The 13,970-nt window shown below is 38.3% G+C and overlaps 1 protein-coding gene across 1 annotated transcript in view; it reads left to right on the plus strand.

Moving 5' to 3' along the window:
- Positions 1-13,970, plus strand: part of ca16b (carbonic anhydrase XVI b) — a 113,641-nt gene that overhangs the window by 68,211 nt on the left and 31,460 nt on the right. Inside the window, exons 4-5 of the mRNA XM_056438494.1 lie at positions 5,786-5,934; positions 13,644-13,739. Of these exons, the coding sequence (XP_056294469.1) occupies positions 5,786-5,934; positions 13,644-13,739 (245 nt within the window). The remainder of the gene's footprint in view (positions 1-5,785; positions 5,935-13,643; positions 13,740-13,970) is intronic.

Raw genomic sequence — 13,970 nt, forward strand, 5'->3', positions numbered from 1 at the left:
AAAATATAAATTATAAATGGTCACATTTTTTCCAGAAACAGCTGAATGTCCAGATACTTTAACAATCTACAATATACAGTATACTAACATTGTAATGCATGTATACACAGTGATGAGACTGTATCCATATCACATACCCACTTGCCACCAGCGGCAAATTCTGACAAAAATGTAAAGTTTCATTGAAGCAAACAACAATCACACAAAATCATATAAATCTTTAATGATTCTTGTAAATCTGTCTGTGGTTCAAAACTGCTTTTATTGTTCTGCTCTCCTTTTCTCTTCCCATCCTCTTTGTATCGGCCATGCCTCGTTTACAGAAACATTTTTAAGCTTGATAAACTGCTACTTCAAACCATTGCCACCATTTTATTTTTCAATCGACTAATTCATGGACCATTGGTGTGAAAATCCTGACCTTAGTTGATCTCCTCTGCTTTTGGCACTGTTTCTCTGAGGGTAGTTTCATCTTTTGCGTTTGATCATAATGAGAGTTGTTAGCCTCCATGACAACCAAGACCGCTGGGACAGCCGAGCATCGCTGCGGGCTGCTTATTTACAAAGATGGAAATAACAAGGATGTGAAAATCAGGAAAATGGAACAATGTTACCACAAAATAATATTATACAATCACTGTTTAGAAGAGGTCAACTTAATATTGAGCAAATTCACCTCACAGTATTGTGAAATTGGTTATAACTAATTTCCCCTAAATGTAAGAGCTTATTTTTTTTTTATTAAACTTTGTCATCACTACTACTCTTTTGTAAATACCATGAAATGGACTGTAGACTTGTGTATATGTATATATATATTTATATATATATATAAACGAACTATTACATTATCAAGATGAATACACTTCAGAATATAGTGTTTTAAAATATTTAACCATTTAAAAACACATTTACATTTTATAATTATTTGGACAATTCAATAATAAGGGATAGATGGATCAATCATATTACAGCTTGTTGGCTCTGTTCAATAATTGGTTAGCTCATCTATACCAAAGCCTAAAAAACACTGTTCAGAAAGCAGTAATTAACCAGCATTAATTTTCAGGGCTGAATTTGATAATTTTCTTCTTGTTCTTGGAAGACAGTTTCAAAGTTTTGAATGCGTTCTCATGAAGTGAATCTCTGGCCTTCGGAATGGTCTGAATGCTTCCTGCGTCTGCCCAGTCGACCGTCTTTGTTCACGCGCTGTCCCTGACACGCTTTTGTGCCTGACCTGTACTGAAGTTAGTAAAGATGACGTCAAACATGGCTGAGTGTATTTAAGCCTACCGTATTTTCCGCACTATAGGGCGCACTGGATTATAAGGCGCACTGTCAATGAATGGTCTATTTTCCATCTTTTTTCATGTATATAGCGCACCGGACTATAAGGCGCATTAAGCGAAACAAAACAGTCAGCCAGTCAAATTTTATGAAACGTGTTCACAATAACTCTCAACATTGTTCAGTTATAACACGTAAAATACAACACAATACACTCACAACCATAGCGAGAACTACAGTGAAGGGTGACATCGTTCTGGTCCCTGTTTCCTGCAGTGCGGTTCACGGGGTATCAGAGGTGAGGGGAACCGTGTCCATGTTGGTGACGTGCTCTGACCGGATCTTCTTTTCAGTGATCTGGTTTTTGCAGTATTACTCCGCGACGCTCCTAACTGCGGTAGCCGTGATGCTGCAAGCGGTGCGGCTTTGGAGTTTACCGAAGTCGTACTAAAACATGTTGACAGCGCGCCGTGAACCACACAAAATCGCTTCGAGGTCAGTAAGCACAAACAGAATTAATCCATATACAAGGCGCTCCGGATTATAAAGCGAACTGTTGTTTTTTGAGAAAATTAAAGGCTTTTAAGTGCGCCTTTTAGTGCGGAAAATACGGTATTGTGTGATTGTCACAGTGTTGTAGTCCTTTAGGAGTCGAGCAGAGAGGCCTGTTAGTGACACTTCAACTTTGTTTTTGTATTTTATCAATTTAATTCAGGAACATTCAACCATGCAGTCTGTCCTCTCACCTTAGCTGCAGTGTTTCACATAATATGCCCCTTCGTCAATTCATTTACAGATTATTGTCATGACGAGGACTACAAGCTTCATTTGTTTAGATGGACTTCTACATTGTGATGAAGGGGGACACTTCTAGTCCCAAATATTAAGTCTCATACGTAAAACCTTCAGTCAGATGTGCATCGGAGTATGACTGTTTTACGTCTACATGCGAGCACTAAACATTGACCATGCCGGTACGATCTAGCTGGCTCTATCAATATTTTATTTAACTTTTGATACAAACCTGTCATAAATGACTTTATTTTTGTTGTTGTTAGTGTGCCAAGCGTGTAGGAGAACTAAAGTGCCCGATGCAAAAACCTGAATAGAATGTGCCTATCTAGAGCCAGTGTTTGGTATGTCCGTTCTAGAAACACAGTGGCAGGCTCCCTGAAGATCACTCGCTCCCATGTATACTGCTTAGTTGAAGTAAATGAAGCATAACGGTTCTTCGGAGGTGATGAAACACTAAGGAAAACATACTTCTTAATATTTTATTTCGCTCAATAGATTCCCCTAAAGGCTCCACACTGTTCCTTTAACGGGAGTGGTTAATCTCAATGTGACCATCCATAGTCAGACTGCAGCTATTTGTATAGATGCATGTCAAATATAGTAACACAGATAAATTGCCTTCACTGTCCACGGACCGATTATGCATACTGTCGTGCTTCATGTTTAGGCCGATTCTGAATCAGGAAAAACCCTGTTGTAATTCAGAAGTGAGTGAATAGATCTTAGAAGTTCATCAGATTGATTTCACACGGTTCCCTTGTGCCTTGACCTGCTTTGAGATTGAGCTGAGTTGCTGCCATTCAAGCCGTGTTCCTCAGCAAAACATTTCTCAGTAAAATCTCAAACAACTTTCAACCAAATTCATGGATTGGAAGGCCTCAGAGACATTTGCATTGAACAAGGATTTACTTTCACACACAGTCCTTTTCTCTCACTGGATGTGATTCAAGGTCTTTTTGGCTGAGCCTCTAATTCCTGCTCTGCTGTTGGAGGGTTCAAACACACCCAGGGCAGCATTTCTAATGAAACTCCCACGACCAGCCAGTATCACCTTTCCTTGACTTTCCCTGCGTTTCAGACAGGATTATATTACCTCAACATCAGCAAAACAGTGATGTATTACCATCCATGTATGTGTTTTGTAAAAGACTTTCTCAAATTCTGACCATGTGATGGCTAGTTATTTCTTATACGGACTGATTTTCTCTTTGACCTGATGCTTTTACTCTCAGAAATCTCTTCCATCTAAGCCATTTTCCTTCATACTATGGGCCATCGGCTTAAGCAGCACTGGCACATTACTGCTGCTGGAAGATTCTTTTTTGCCTCATGAGAGGGGCTCAACTCATCCTTCATCACACAAGTTTCTCCTCTCTTCAGATCTCCGCTTCGCTCTCGTCCTCTTCTCTGGAAGATTCTTCCTGCTAGTAATCCCTGAGTGGTGATCTGTTTCACTTATCTTGATGTCATCTATTCCCTCTGCACAGCTTGTTCATCATGTCATCTGTGTTTACTTACGGTCTGTTTGCTTGTACAAACGATCCAACCCGTGGTTTGCTTTGTGTGATATAATTAAAAGTGGGCTGTCCCTTTCCACTTTGCCTGTAACGGGGGATCAGCCGACAGAGCACCGGTACTACTCTGGCTAATGATGTCTAATGCAGACGTGTTAAAGGCTTATGAATACATTAATGAATAATCTCAGCCAGGACAGCAGAAGGAAGTTATATGCCTGGTCAAGGTGGTGTTTTGGATGTCAAACTAAATAACTGAAAGTCGCACTTTCATGACAACGCTGAGTATATTTAAAAAAGTAGGCTTCCGGGAAAAACAGACAATTGAATTTTAAGAGAAATCCAAATTGCTGTTGTCAGCAATGTCTGTTTTAACTTCAGGATGTGGAACACATGGCCCAGTACAAATTAAGAATTACTCTCGGAAGCCACGGCATGCTTTTGAAAGTGCTCAAGCTAGTAACAATGATATATTTCTCATCAGAAATTAGTAATTTTTGAGCTAATGGATATTTTTTGGTAGATAGCAATAACTTGCAAAGCTGTGGTGTCATTCCCTCTGTGATAATGCTGTTTGTGTGATACGCTCTCTTTAAGCAAATGCCCATGAGCAAAAGGTGTCATTTTTGAGGATATTGAGGTTAGAGTTCAGTTTTGCAGTATTAGTATTCCTCATGTAGTTGATTTTTTTTTTAATTTTGCTTCACAAAAAATATGCAAGCTAGAAAGGAAAATGAGCATTCTACAGAACAAACAAAATATGTTTTAGGTTTCACAGTTTGGTTTAGATACGATTTACCATTATTTAAAAATGTAATGAATTGCGCAACATAATACTCATCACAGCCTGTTTTGAGATCTCAAGGGGCCTTACTTACACTTTCACAAAACTATTGAACAGTTAACTGTTACAGAATCACTGATGAATTAAAAGTCATAACATATCGTACGTGCTTTTGTTTACAAACTCTTGCAGTCATAGTGTTAAAGCCATATTTTTTAGATGAAACTCATCTAGTGTGAATACGTTAACAATGCATTCATGGGACATAATGATAGTGGCATAGCATTTGTGCAATACACATTTAATTACAAGACCTTGTGGAACAAAATGTCAAACCTTCAGCAATGCAGACATTGGTAGTTACCTTCCATAAGAGACAATTTTTAAATGATTGCTATTCTACAGCTGAAGCAACGGCCTACAGCCTTTCAAAAAGCTAGGCAGTGGAAGAAGATAACAAAGCAGGCACATTCCATTATGTCTTCCTAACACACCATGCAACAAGTTGTAGAGACAATGGCGTTGCCTCTAGCTTTTCACCACAGTTCCCCACAGTCAACCAATGGGGCGTCAAGGCCACTGGGAGAGGCTGGTGTGTCAGTGGCATCCTTATGAATGTGCCCACCACTGACTTTGTATCTCACAATGATGTTCCCTTCATAAAGCTTTCTCCAGAAACGCATCATGTCAGGCGGTGGGTTGCCAGGTAGCAGAATGTCCCTCTTGCTGCTCTTGCGTTCCTCTGAGTCAAGATTGTGTATTTGCCCTTTGAAAATCCTTGAAGGAATTATAAAAGCACATTGATGAGTCACAATTAAAATATATATTACAGGATGTGTAATAATTTCAAAACAAAACCAAGTCTGTCTTCAAGGCAACAATATCATCGAGGAAATTTGAGTAGCAATGGAAATGTGGAGTTTAAACAGTTCCCAGAATGCATTAAACACTAAAACTAATCAGAGTGAGTCTACAATATTTACTGAGTTGTTAGTTCATACTCTAAATGTCACACTATGACTGATAAACACAATTGCATTGTGTCATGTTATCATAGAAAACAGATTATGTTTGATATTTGGAGATAACAAAGTTCATCGTCTCCGGATCAGAAGCTTATAGAAGAAAATATAAACACCCCAGAATTGAACTGTTATATTTTGAGATCATGCGATAACTCAGTCCGTCGTTATACAGAAAAAAACAGATGAGAGCTTAGATCATAAGAATTAAATTGTGATGTTGAGATAATGGATAACAAAGAAAATGAGCAGCCTCCGCCGCTCCGAGCTTCTGTAGAATCAGATCTTTAACTATCTCTCTTTTGCTGCTATGAGTGTACTTCATTTTCCTTCTTTGTTTGATTCGATCTTTTTCTGTTTTTTCTGTCCCCGTTTGTCTCCAGTTGCTATTCTCCTGAAGGATGACTACTTTGTAAGAGGTGCTGGACTTCCAGGGCGTTTTAAGGCTGAGAAGATGGAGTTCCACTGGGGCCATAGAAATGGATCAGCAGGCTCAGAACACAGCATAAATGGCAGAAGGTTTCCTGTTGAGGTAACGCATCCTGTCACCACAATACACTTTGACAAATGTGCAATATGGGGCCATAAGGGTCCATATTGAATATGGGAGCCAAGTGTAGAATTGAGGCAGCACATTGATGCTTCTAAAATCCAGTATACCCCTTATCTAAAAAGCACAACTCTGAAGCATGGGAAGCATAGAATCCAGCATTATTAAAACTTCACCCATACTAGAAACTAATAGTATGGCGAGTTCAGCCTCTACTGCTTTGATTCTAACACTTTAATTAGTTGTGTATTAGTCTATATGAAATTACTGGAAACATTTACTGGAGAATCCTTTTAATACATGTACAGATATTAGAAATGGTACAAGAAACGGACATTAAACAAAAAACAAACAAAATGGCATATATTTTTCAAAATAATTTCCACTGTTAATGGTCAGTTGTGAATTTAAAATACAATAATCTCTTTTTTTTTTCTTCCCCGTAATATCGTTTAACCACTATAAGAATCAGATATAGTTTTGTTGAATTTACAATGGAAATATGAAAAATGTCATCAATGAAAGCAGAGTGAAAAGGTGTCAAGAAAAGATAACGTTTAGTAGAGTTTAAAGATTAAATATGATGAACAATGAAGCTGAAGTTTGTACTTTTTTTGCGGTCAGAACATACTTCTCAATGCCATTTGTGCCAAAAGACAAAGAGCAGACAAAAGAAACAAAGGGAAAAGAGACTGCAGAAGTAACAAAGGAAAGCAGAAAATAAATGATCATCCACTCTTGTGGCTCAGATATAAAGGGTATTAAGTCTGAAACCTTTTAGTATTATTTATTCTGGCTCCTGGATTAAAGCAGAAATCCTACTATTTCTGTGTGGGGCAGAGCGTTAGCTATTAGTGCCTTTCAAATGTTTATGATTTACAATGCCATTTCTATTCATTAACTGAAATGAATTGGCAAATGTGTCTTACTCACTGGGGTTGTACAGAATGTTTTTTGTATCCCCTCTATTGCCAAACAGCAATAATTAGTGTAAATATAATGAAAACAGGAAATGGCTGTTAGTGTGCCTCTATCTCCAAACACTCAGCGAGAGTTCTCCTGTGTTTGTTTCTTGGCCCTGTTCTTTGGCCCCCTATGCAAGCACAGCTTTTAATGTTGAATGGCTGAGTAATTAGATTTATTTTTTACTACATCACTTTGTGTTCAATGTAGTGTTAAAGGGCACCGGATTATATACAGCCATTATAAAGCTGTTGTCCCTACAGCTCCTTGGTGCTTCTAAATAAGACAATTGGATTCTCTTTAATGACCAATTTAGGCAGTCGTTAGAAAAAAAAGCTGAGCAAGAAGTTGAGGATAATGCCCTTTAGATTCATCATTTATAAATGTAAAATATAAATTTGTAGCTTTGCATATTTGTGTGTGTACGTTTTTGCATCAGCCTCTCAACACGCACTCCAAGGTCAATGTGCTGGGAATTTAAAAGAATGAAGCTCTCTTTAAATAGGAAACATAAGCTAACGAAGTCGCTTAGCTAATGAAAGGAAGAAAAAAAATAGAAGTAATGATATTGCAAAAACAAAAAGGTAAATATGTCCACAAATGTGTCTATAAGAGGAAATTAAACATACATAGGATTTTATATTGTTTCGATATTTCTTGTTGTTACTGCTCAAGTCAGCTGTAAAACCTGACTGCCATATGCTACAATTAAAGAGTGCATAAACACTAGTTAACCGAAGTAGAAATCTTGAAATAGACAGCTTAAAGTAATGTATACAATATAAATGTAAACTTTGACCTAACATGTTGAAACAAAGAACGGGATCAAGACAATAACAGGATTATTTTGTCCGGTACAATATAAAAACATATAATAATCCTTTACAAGTTCATTAACGGATAGAGTTCAATAACTATCAGTTTAAATGCACTTTAAAGAAAAAAATTGGGAACATAGAAGGAAGAAAATAATATGACAAAAAGGGTTGATTCAGAGTGTCATGCATCTGTGTATTTCTTGCTAATGTAAAGGCATTTAAATGTACACAAGCTGTGCCATGTGGATGCAGAGGTAGTGTACCGTATTTTCCGCACTATAGGGCGCACTGGATTATAAGGCGCACTGTCAATGAATGGTCTATTTTCGATCTTTTTTCATATATAAAGCGCGCACGGACTATAAGGCGGCGTGGAGAAAAAAACAGTCAGATAAGTCAGTCGATCAAACTTTATTAAACGCGTTTCACATAATTCTCAACATTATTCAAGCGTTAATGGCGTATTCACAATAACTACCAACCTTATTCAGTTGTATTTTGGGATCCTTTACACACACTGTAATATTATGGTGAAGCACAGTAGATGTTGTTGTGTGTGTGTTGTTGTGTTCCGCGGGTTGGATCGGAGCTATGACCGAGCAGCAGTGAAGAAGGTTTTTTGGTTTTTCAGCGGTTTTGTTGTCGTTTTTGCGTAGGCTCGGACCAACAGTAGCTTGTTCTATGTTCCTTGAATAAACACCCTATAAGCCATCTACGCCTCGGTTCCTGACCCACCAGGTCGCGTATATATATGTATTACCCGCGACGGCTCTGCTACGTATAGCGTAACGCAAGCGCGCGGGCTTTTATTTTTACCAAAGTCGCATTAAAATAAAACATTTCTAGGCGCCGCCTTTGTTTGTACAAAAATCAATCGAGGTCAGTAAACAAAACCAGAATTAATCCATATATACGGCGCTCGATTTATAAGGCGCACTGTCGTTTTTTGAGAAAATTAAAGGCTTTTAAGTGCGCCCTATAGTGCAAAAAATACGGTAATTATTGTCTTAGTACGAGAAGAGGGTCACTCATCCTTTATAGTGTCATACAGTATGATAGGGTTGAGGCCTCGTAAATGACACCATGTTAAAAGAAATGTTAAAAGAAAGTTCAGCATTAGTGAAAAGAGGCCCAATAAAAAACAGCCACGCATGGCAACCTCAAAGTCATATCCTCATGGGAAATGCATACAGGAAGTACAAAAAAGAATATTCCATCCACATATCCGCAAAGATGTTTCCTATGAACTACATTGTGTAGCCTTTGTGTAGCCGACATTTTCATATCTATGCCTTGACAGAGTTTGTTGTATTTAATATTATATTACATCTGACAGCAGATACGCAAAAAATCTCCTCCTCCCCTCCCCCCTCCTCCTCCCTCTCCTTTGTTGATGTTTGTGTTGTCCAAATGTTGCACCTTCCACCAAAAAAAAAAAAAATTTGTTTGTGAAAACATTCATTCTTTGGCAATAAACCTGTTTCTGATTCTGATTCTGATTCTGATATATGTGCACCATATATGCAGAAACAGTGGGAGGTTTGCTTTTCAAAATGGTTTTCTCTTTTTTTCCATAGGTTAGACTAAATGTATCAAACATGATTTATTACTTGACACTCTGAATCAGAAGGTGAAGGAGGGAAATCAAATGATGTATGGTTGAAAGGGAACGCGGTTATACAGGATCTAGCCTTTGGCCATTAAACTTCATCCTGTAAGATGTGACATTTTCATATCTATGCCTTGACAGAGTTTGTTGTATTTAATATTATATTACATCTGACAGCAGATACGCAGCAAAATGTTCTGTTCATAAATATTTGTGTTTGACAGAGTAGCCAGTGATCTTTCACAGGAGGTTTTTTTTAAATTTTGTTTTGCATATCTTCTGTTATTCGAGAGTTGAGCAGCATGACCTTGGAGGTTGAGCTCTAGGGCCCTTTAAGCTCCGTGCCCTCCCAATTTTGGACATTGTGGTTAAACTGTGTAACACATTATAATAAACATGAGAAAATATAATGATGTTGGACATCAAATTTAAGAACACAACTTGGGCTATAAGAATCAGTAAGCCATTTCAACACAGCTCAAACACCAACTAAAGTATTCATTAAAATATCATAATTTTGTCAGGAGTCGGCCCACTCAGCATGTTTCCGGAACTAGCGACACGTAGCTCCGTGCTATCGGGGAAAGCCAGATGGCAAAAAGCAAGAGGACCCCGCACAGTTTAACAATATATTTACCAAAAATCATTCTGCACCAAAGCATCCCGGAGATATGAGTGAAAGAACACAGCCACATGAATCTTTGGTTTACTGTTGTAAAGCCAAAGACTGCTGTATATGAATGTATTGAACACCATAAGTAAGAGACAAGTGAAATATATGGTTTGGTAGATGAAAAAAATCAAATGGAACAGATGGTGCTCAAAGGTGCCCAAATGCACATTTTAGAGACCTTGTCTAAATTCTCTTCACTAAAAACTCTAACTATTTTTCTGCTTCAGTTTTTCAAAGTCAAACTTTGCAGAGAGACTGACAGTGTGCTATTATCTGGGTGGGGTTAGACTTCTGCTGTGCATTCTTCCAAGACATAATCATCCTCAAAGTGCTTTTTTTCCGAGGCAAACCTGAAACTTCTATTTTTGCTCTGTTTCGTTTTTATTTACTGTTAACCAGTAACATATATACTATTATTTTTACATCTGAACAAAAGCTTACATGGGTTGCCTTTATTATAACACCAACATTATTCAAATAGCATTTGTGGTTGCAGAGACCTTTTTAGTTGGGGTATGTTATTTCGAGCAGAAACCTAACAAAATAGGGCGGATGGTGAAAGGTTAAATATCTCTGCTAAACAGAGACAAATTCAGCCCTGATTCACTTATAAAACGCCACAGAAATCATTTCTTCTTATGGCCCAAACAAACCTCAAAAATGTTTATTCCACCTGCTTAAAAGCTTGCAAACACATACAGTTCACACCACGGAACAGGGGCTGGAAAGACAAAAACACAAAGCTGTAATATAGAGCTGCTCTGCCTTTTGTAACAAGGCCGTGTTAAAAAAACAACAACAAAAAACAACGACGGCTGCTCGGCTTTTGGCTCATGAGCTTGACATTAATCTAACCACGGTCTCTTTCATGGGAATGAAGTGGGGAAATCGATAGATGGACCACCTGTTCGCTCCAACAGCACAATGAAAAATGAAACAGTGGATTTCTTTTTCTGCCTCAGGCTACCATAAGGAGATCTTTTCTAATAATATATTAGGGTGTCACCAAAGTCAGATTAATTATACATGGCTTGCAAATCACTCCTCGAAGGGTACACACAGTACTGCGTTGGGGTGGGTGTACAGTACGGCCCATTTCAGAAAGAGAAAAGCTCCAGTAGCACTGAAAGCATATCTGCAGTCAAGACCATTGGAGGTGGATATGGCGACCCTGAGAGCTCAACACACATACCAAAAAGAGAGAACACAGAAAACACAATACATTAATGTGTCGGAGCTAAAAACTGATTTATGAATAAGCAACTGGTTTGTGTCGCTTGCTGTTACCAAAGCCCCTTCAGTGGTGTTTGAAAACCAGTGAACAATGAACTGGCTGGATAGAAAGACTAACGCTAGGGGAAAGCAAACATCTGCAATAATATCTGAATTGTGTACTCTTCTTGTGTTTTGTCTGTTTGCATCTGCAACAGCCATCACAGCAATGCCAACAAACCATCAACATAACGGATATATTTTATCATATGATAATTTTTCTATCTGATTGGTTGTTCCGCTGGGACCAGTTGTTGTTTTCGAGCAGCATCAGGATCAGGTCAACATGAAAATGTGCAAATTCGTGTAAATCTTGTTGTAAGTCTTTGTGCATTCGAAGGGCTTTGTTGTTGTCATTTTTAATGTACATACTTGAATTGTAATTACATTATATTTGTTTACTAACACATAATACAATCGCATCATATTCTAGTGTCCTCTCTTTTTAATTGTCCATGAAGTTCTGTCAGTGATCTGGATGTGAAACACCAAGTTTCATGGATTAGCTCAATAACACCTACTAAACACATTATTTGACACTTAATCCTCTTTAAAAATGGATGCTATTGCACTTAGTTGATGCTCAAGTGGAAGGATACGGTCGATGTCTATGAGATACTCATACGGTGTTAAAAGAAAAAGAAACATTTACCAGTTAACAACAAAATGCCGCAGTGTTGTAAAGGGAGAAAAGAAGAATATATTTGTGCTGCTGTGATCAATCTGAAATCTCTCCTCACATAAACTCATCTCTTGTAGTTGCCTCAATGTGACTGATTGTCACCCGTTTGTGCTCTCATGGAAGTTGGGAATGCAGAGCAGCTTTCAGAGTTTGTGTTTACGCTCACTTTGCAGGACGTCTGCTCCACAGACAAAGCTGGAGGTAAATTATGAAGCTCAAATAATGTTTTGTTTGTTCTTTCAATTTCCGCCGGTTACATCGGGTCTTTCGCCAGCTGTCATTGGTTCTTGGTACCCACCATTTTCAAATTATTTTTTTTACATATTTCTCTGTACAACAGTTTGGCACTTTTGTGCTGACAAAACAAACATGTATGATTGTATCTGAATGATTTAAGAGAGCTTAAAAAGTGGTCAGACCACCTGTCTCTCCTGCTTAAAATCAACAACTTCTGGCGATATCTCAGGATGTGAATGAAGTTTATTCTAAGAAGGGGGTTTTGTGCCAGAGCTTGCATACATACCGAGAAACAAAGCATGCAATCAGGGGATTCAAATTGCTTTCGCTAACATTCATTTTTATTGGCTGCAATGGAAGTGTTAGTTGAATATGACTTTTCCCAGTGTGCTATGAATATGATCAGGTCACGTGAGCCAATGTCACAGAGTAAATGAAGCCTAAGGGGGGCCAAGTTAATTGGGTAATGTAGTTAATAACATCTGAAGGGTGATGAATAGCTGAAGCTCTTTCTTGCTGAGTTCTCGCACAACAAATTAGTTCCATTAAAGGCTGCGGTTAAAGGAACTCTGAAGGAAACTGATGAACTTACATTTTCTGTCTTGAGTAATTGTGTACCTGGTTTAGGCCTCTAAGTATGTCGTGATCGATTCATCCGTATTCCTTGTATCCTTATTTCTGCTTATTTATTTTGACTTTTTGCATCTGTTTTCTGCACAGATAATTGTGGCTGAGTCTCCTCCCCCCCATAATTTTTCTTTTGAAAAAATAAAAAGACAAGCCTACCCTTTTAATTAAATCAACATCGAGGACCTTTTTTTAAATTGTCAATTAACTTGGCTCAGTGACATGAAAGGGTTTTTCATTTCAAAGAGGCTAGAGACGGCGAGATGATGCATAGCTCCAATTGCTACTTTTAGAATCATTTGCCGATTTCGATCAGCACTCCCATAATATGTCTGCTTCGAAATGATAGGAATGAAAATATGTTTTTATTGGAAACCAAAGCCATGACACATATATGATGCGTCGGTGTATGATGTTTTTTACATTATAAACACACATCACCAAAGCTTTTTTTTGTGAAATCAGAAGCAATGTTGTCGGTGATATGAGGTCATTGGAAGCAACAATTCTAAGCATACAATTCTCCCCACAGGAAAAGAGCATATTCCTGTAGTTCCTCTCGGCTTGTAACTTGTCTCTGTGAGGAATGGGATGCTGTATTTCTCACACCGTCCCCCAAGAGTGGCAGAACACAAAAAGGAATGACACAGATTATGGGAGATTTATGGGAGTGATAAATACACCCTCTTTTATGCCCTTCAAAACAGCTTTTCATCAGCTCCCCTGCAGTGTGTCCAAGTGATTGATGACGGGACTGTTGGTTCTCCTTGTCCACTCCTCAAGCTATTTATGCCCTGTTTCCCATCACAGATGCAGATCTACCTTTACAATTCAGATGACTTTGACAGCCTCAGCGCTGCCATCAAGGAAAGACGCATCATTGCTGCCATGGTCGTCTTCTTTGAGGTAAGGTATCACCGGGTCGGAAGGTCAAAACAAATGTAACCTGAAAGTGCACGTTGTATCCATAATAGCAGCATGGCTCTAGGGCAGTGGTATTCAACTAAGCCCTCCATCAGGTGCCAGGTGGTCTGCCGACCATTTTGTAATTTAATATAAAAATTAATTGATTGAAATCACAAAGGTATTTATTTTATTAACAAGATCCCAAAAATGCATAAAAGCAAGGATCCCCTG

The sequence above is a fragment of the Pseudoliparis swirei genome, chromosome 18, assembly GCF_029220125.1.
Source record: "Pseudoliparis swirei isolate HS2019 ecotype Mariana Trench chromosome 18, NWPU_hadal_v1, whole genome shotgun sequence".
In the NCBI taxonomy this organism is placed as follows: Eukaryota; Metazoa; Chordata; class Actinopteri; order Perciformes; family Liparidae; genus Pseudoliparis; species Pseudoliparis swirei.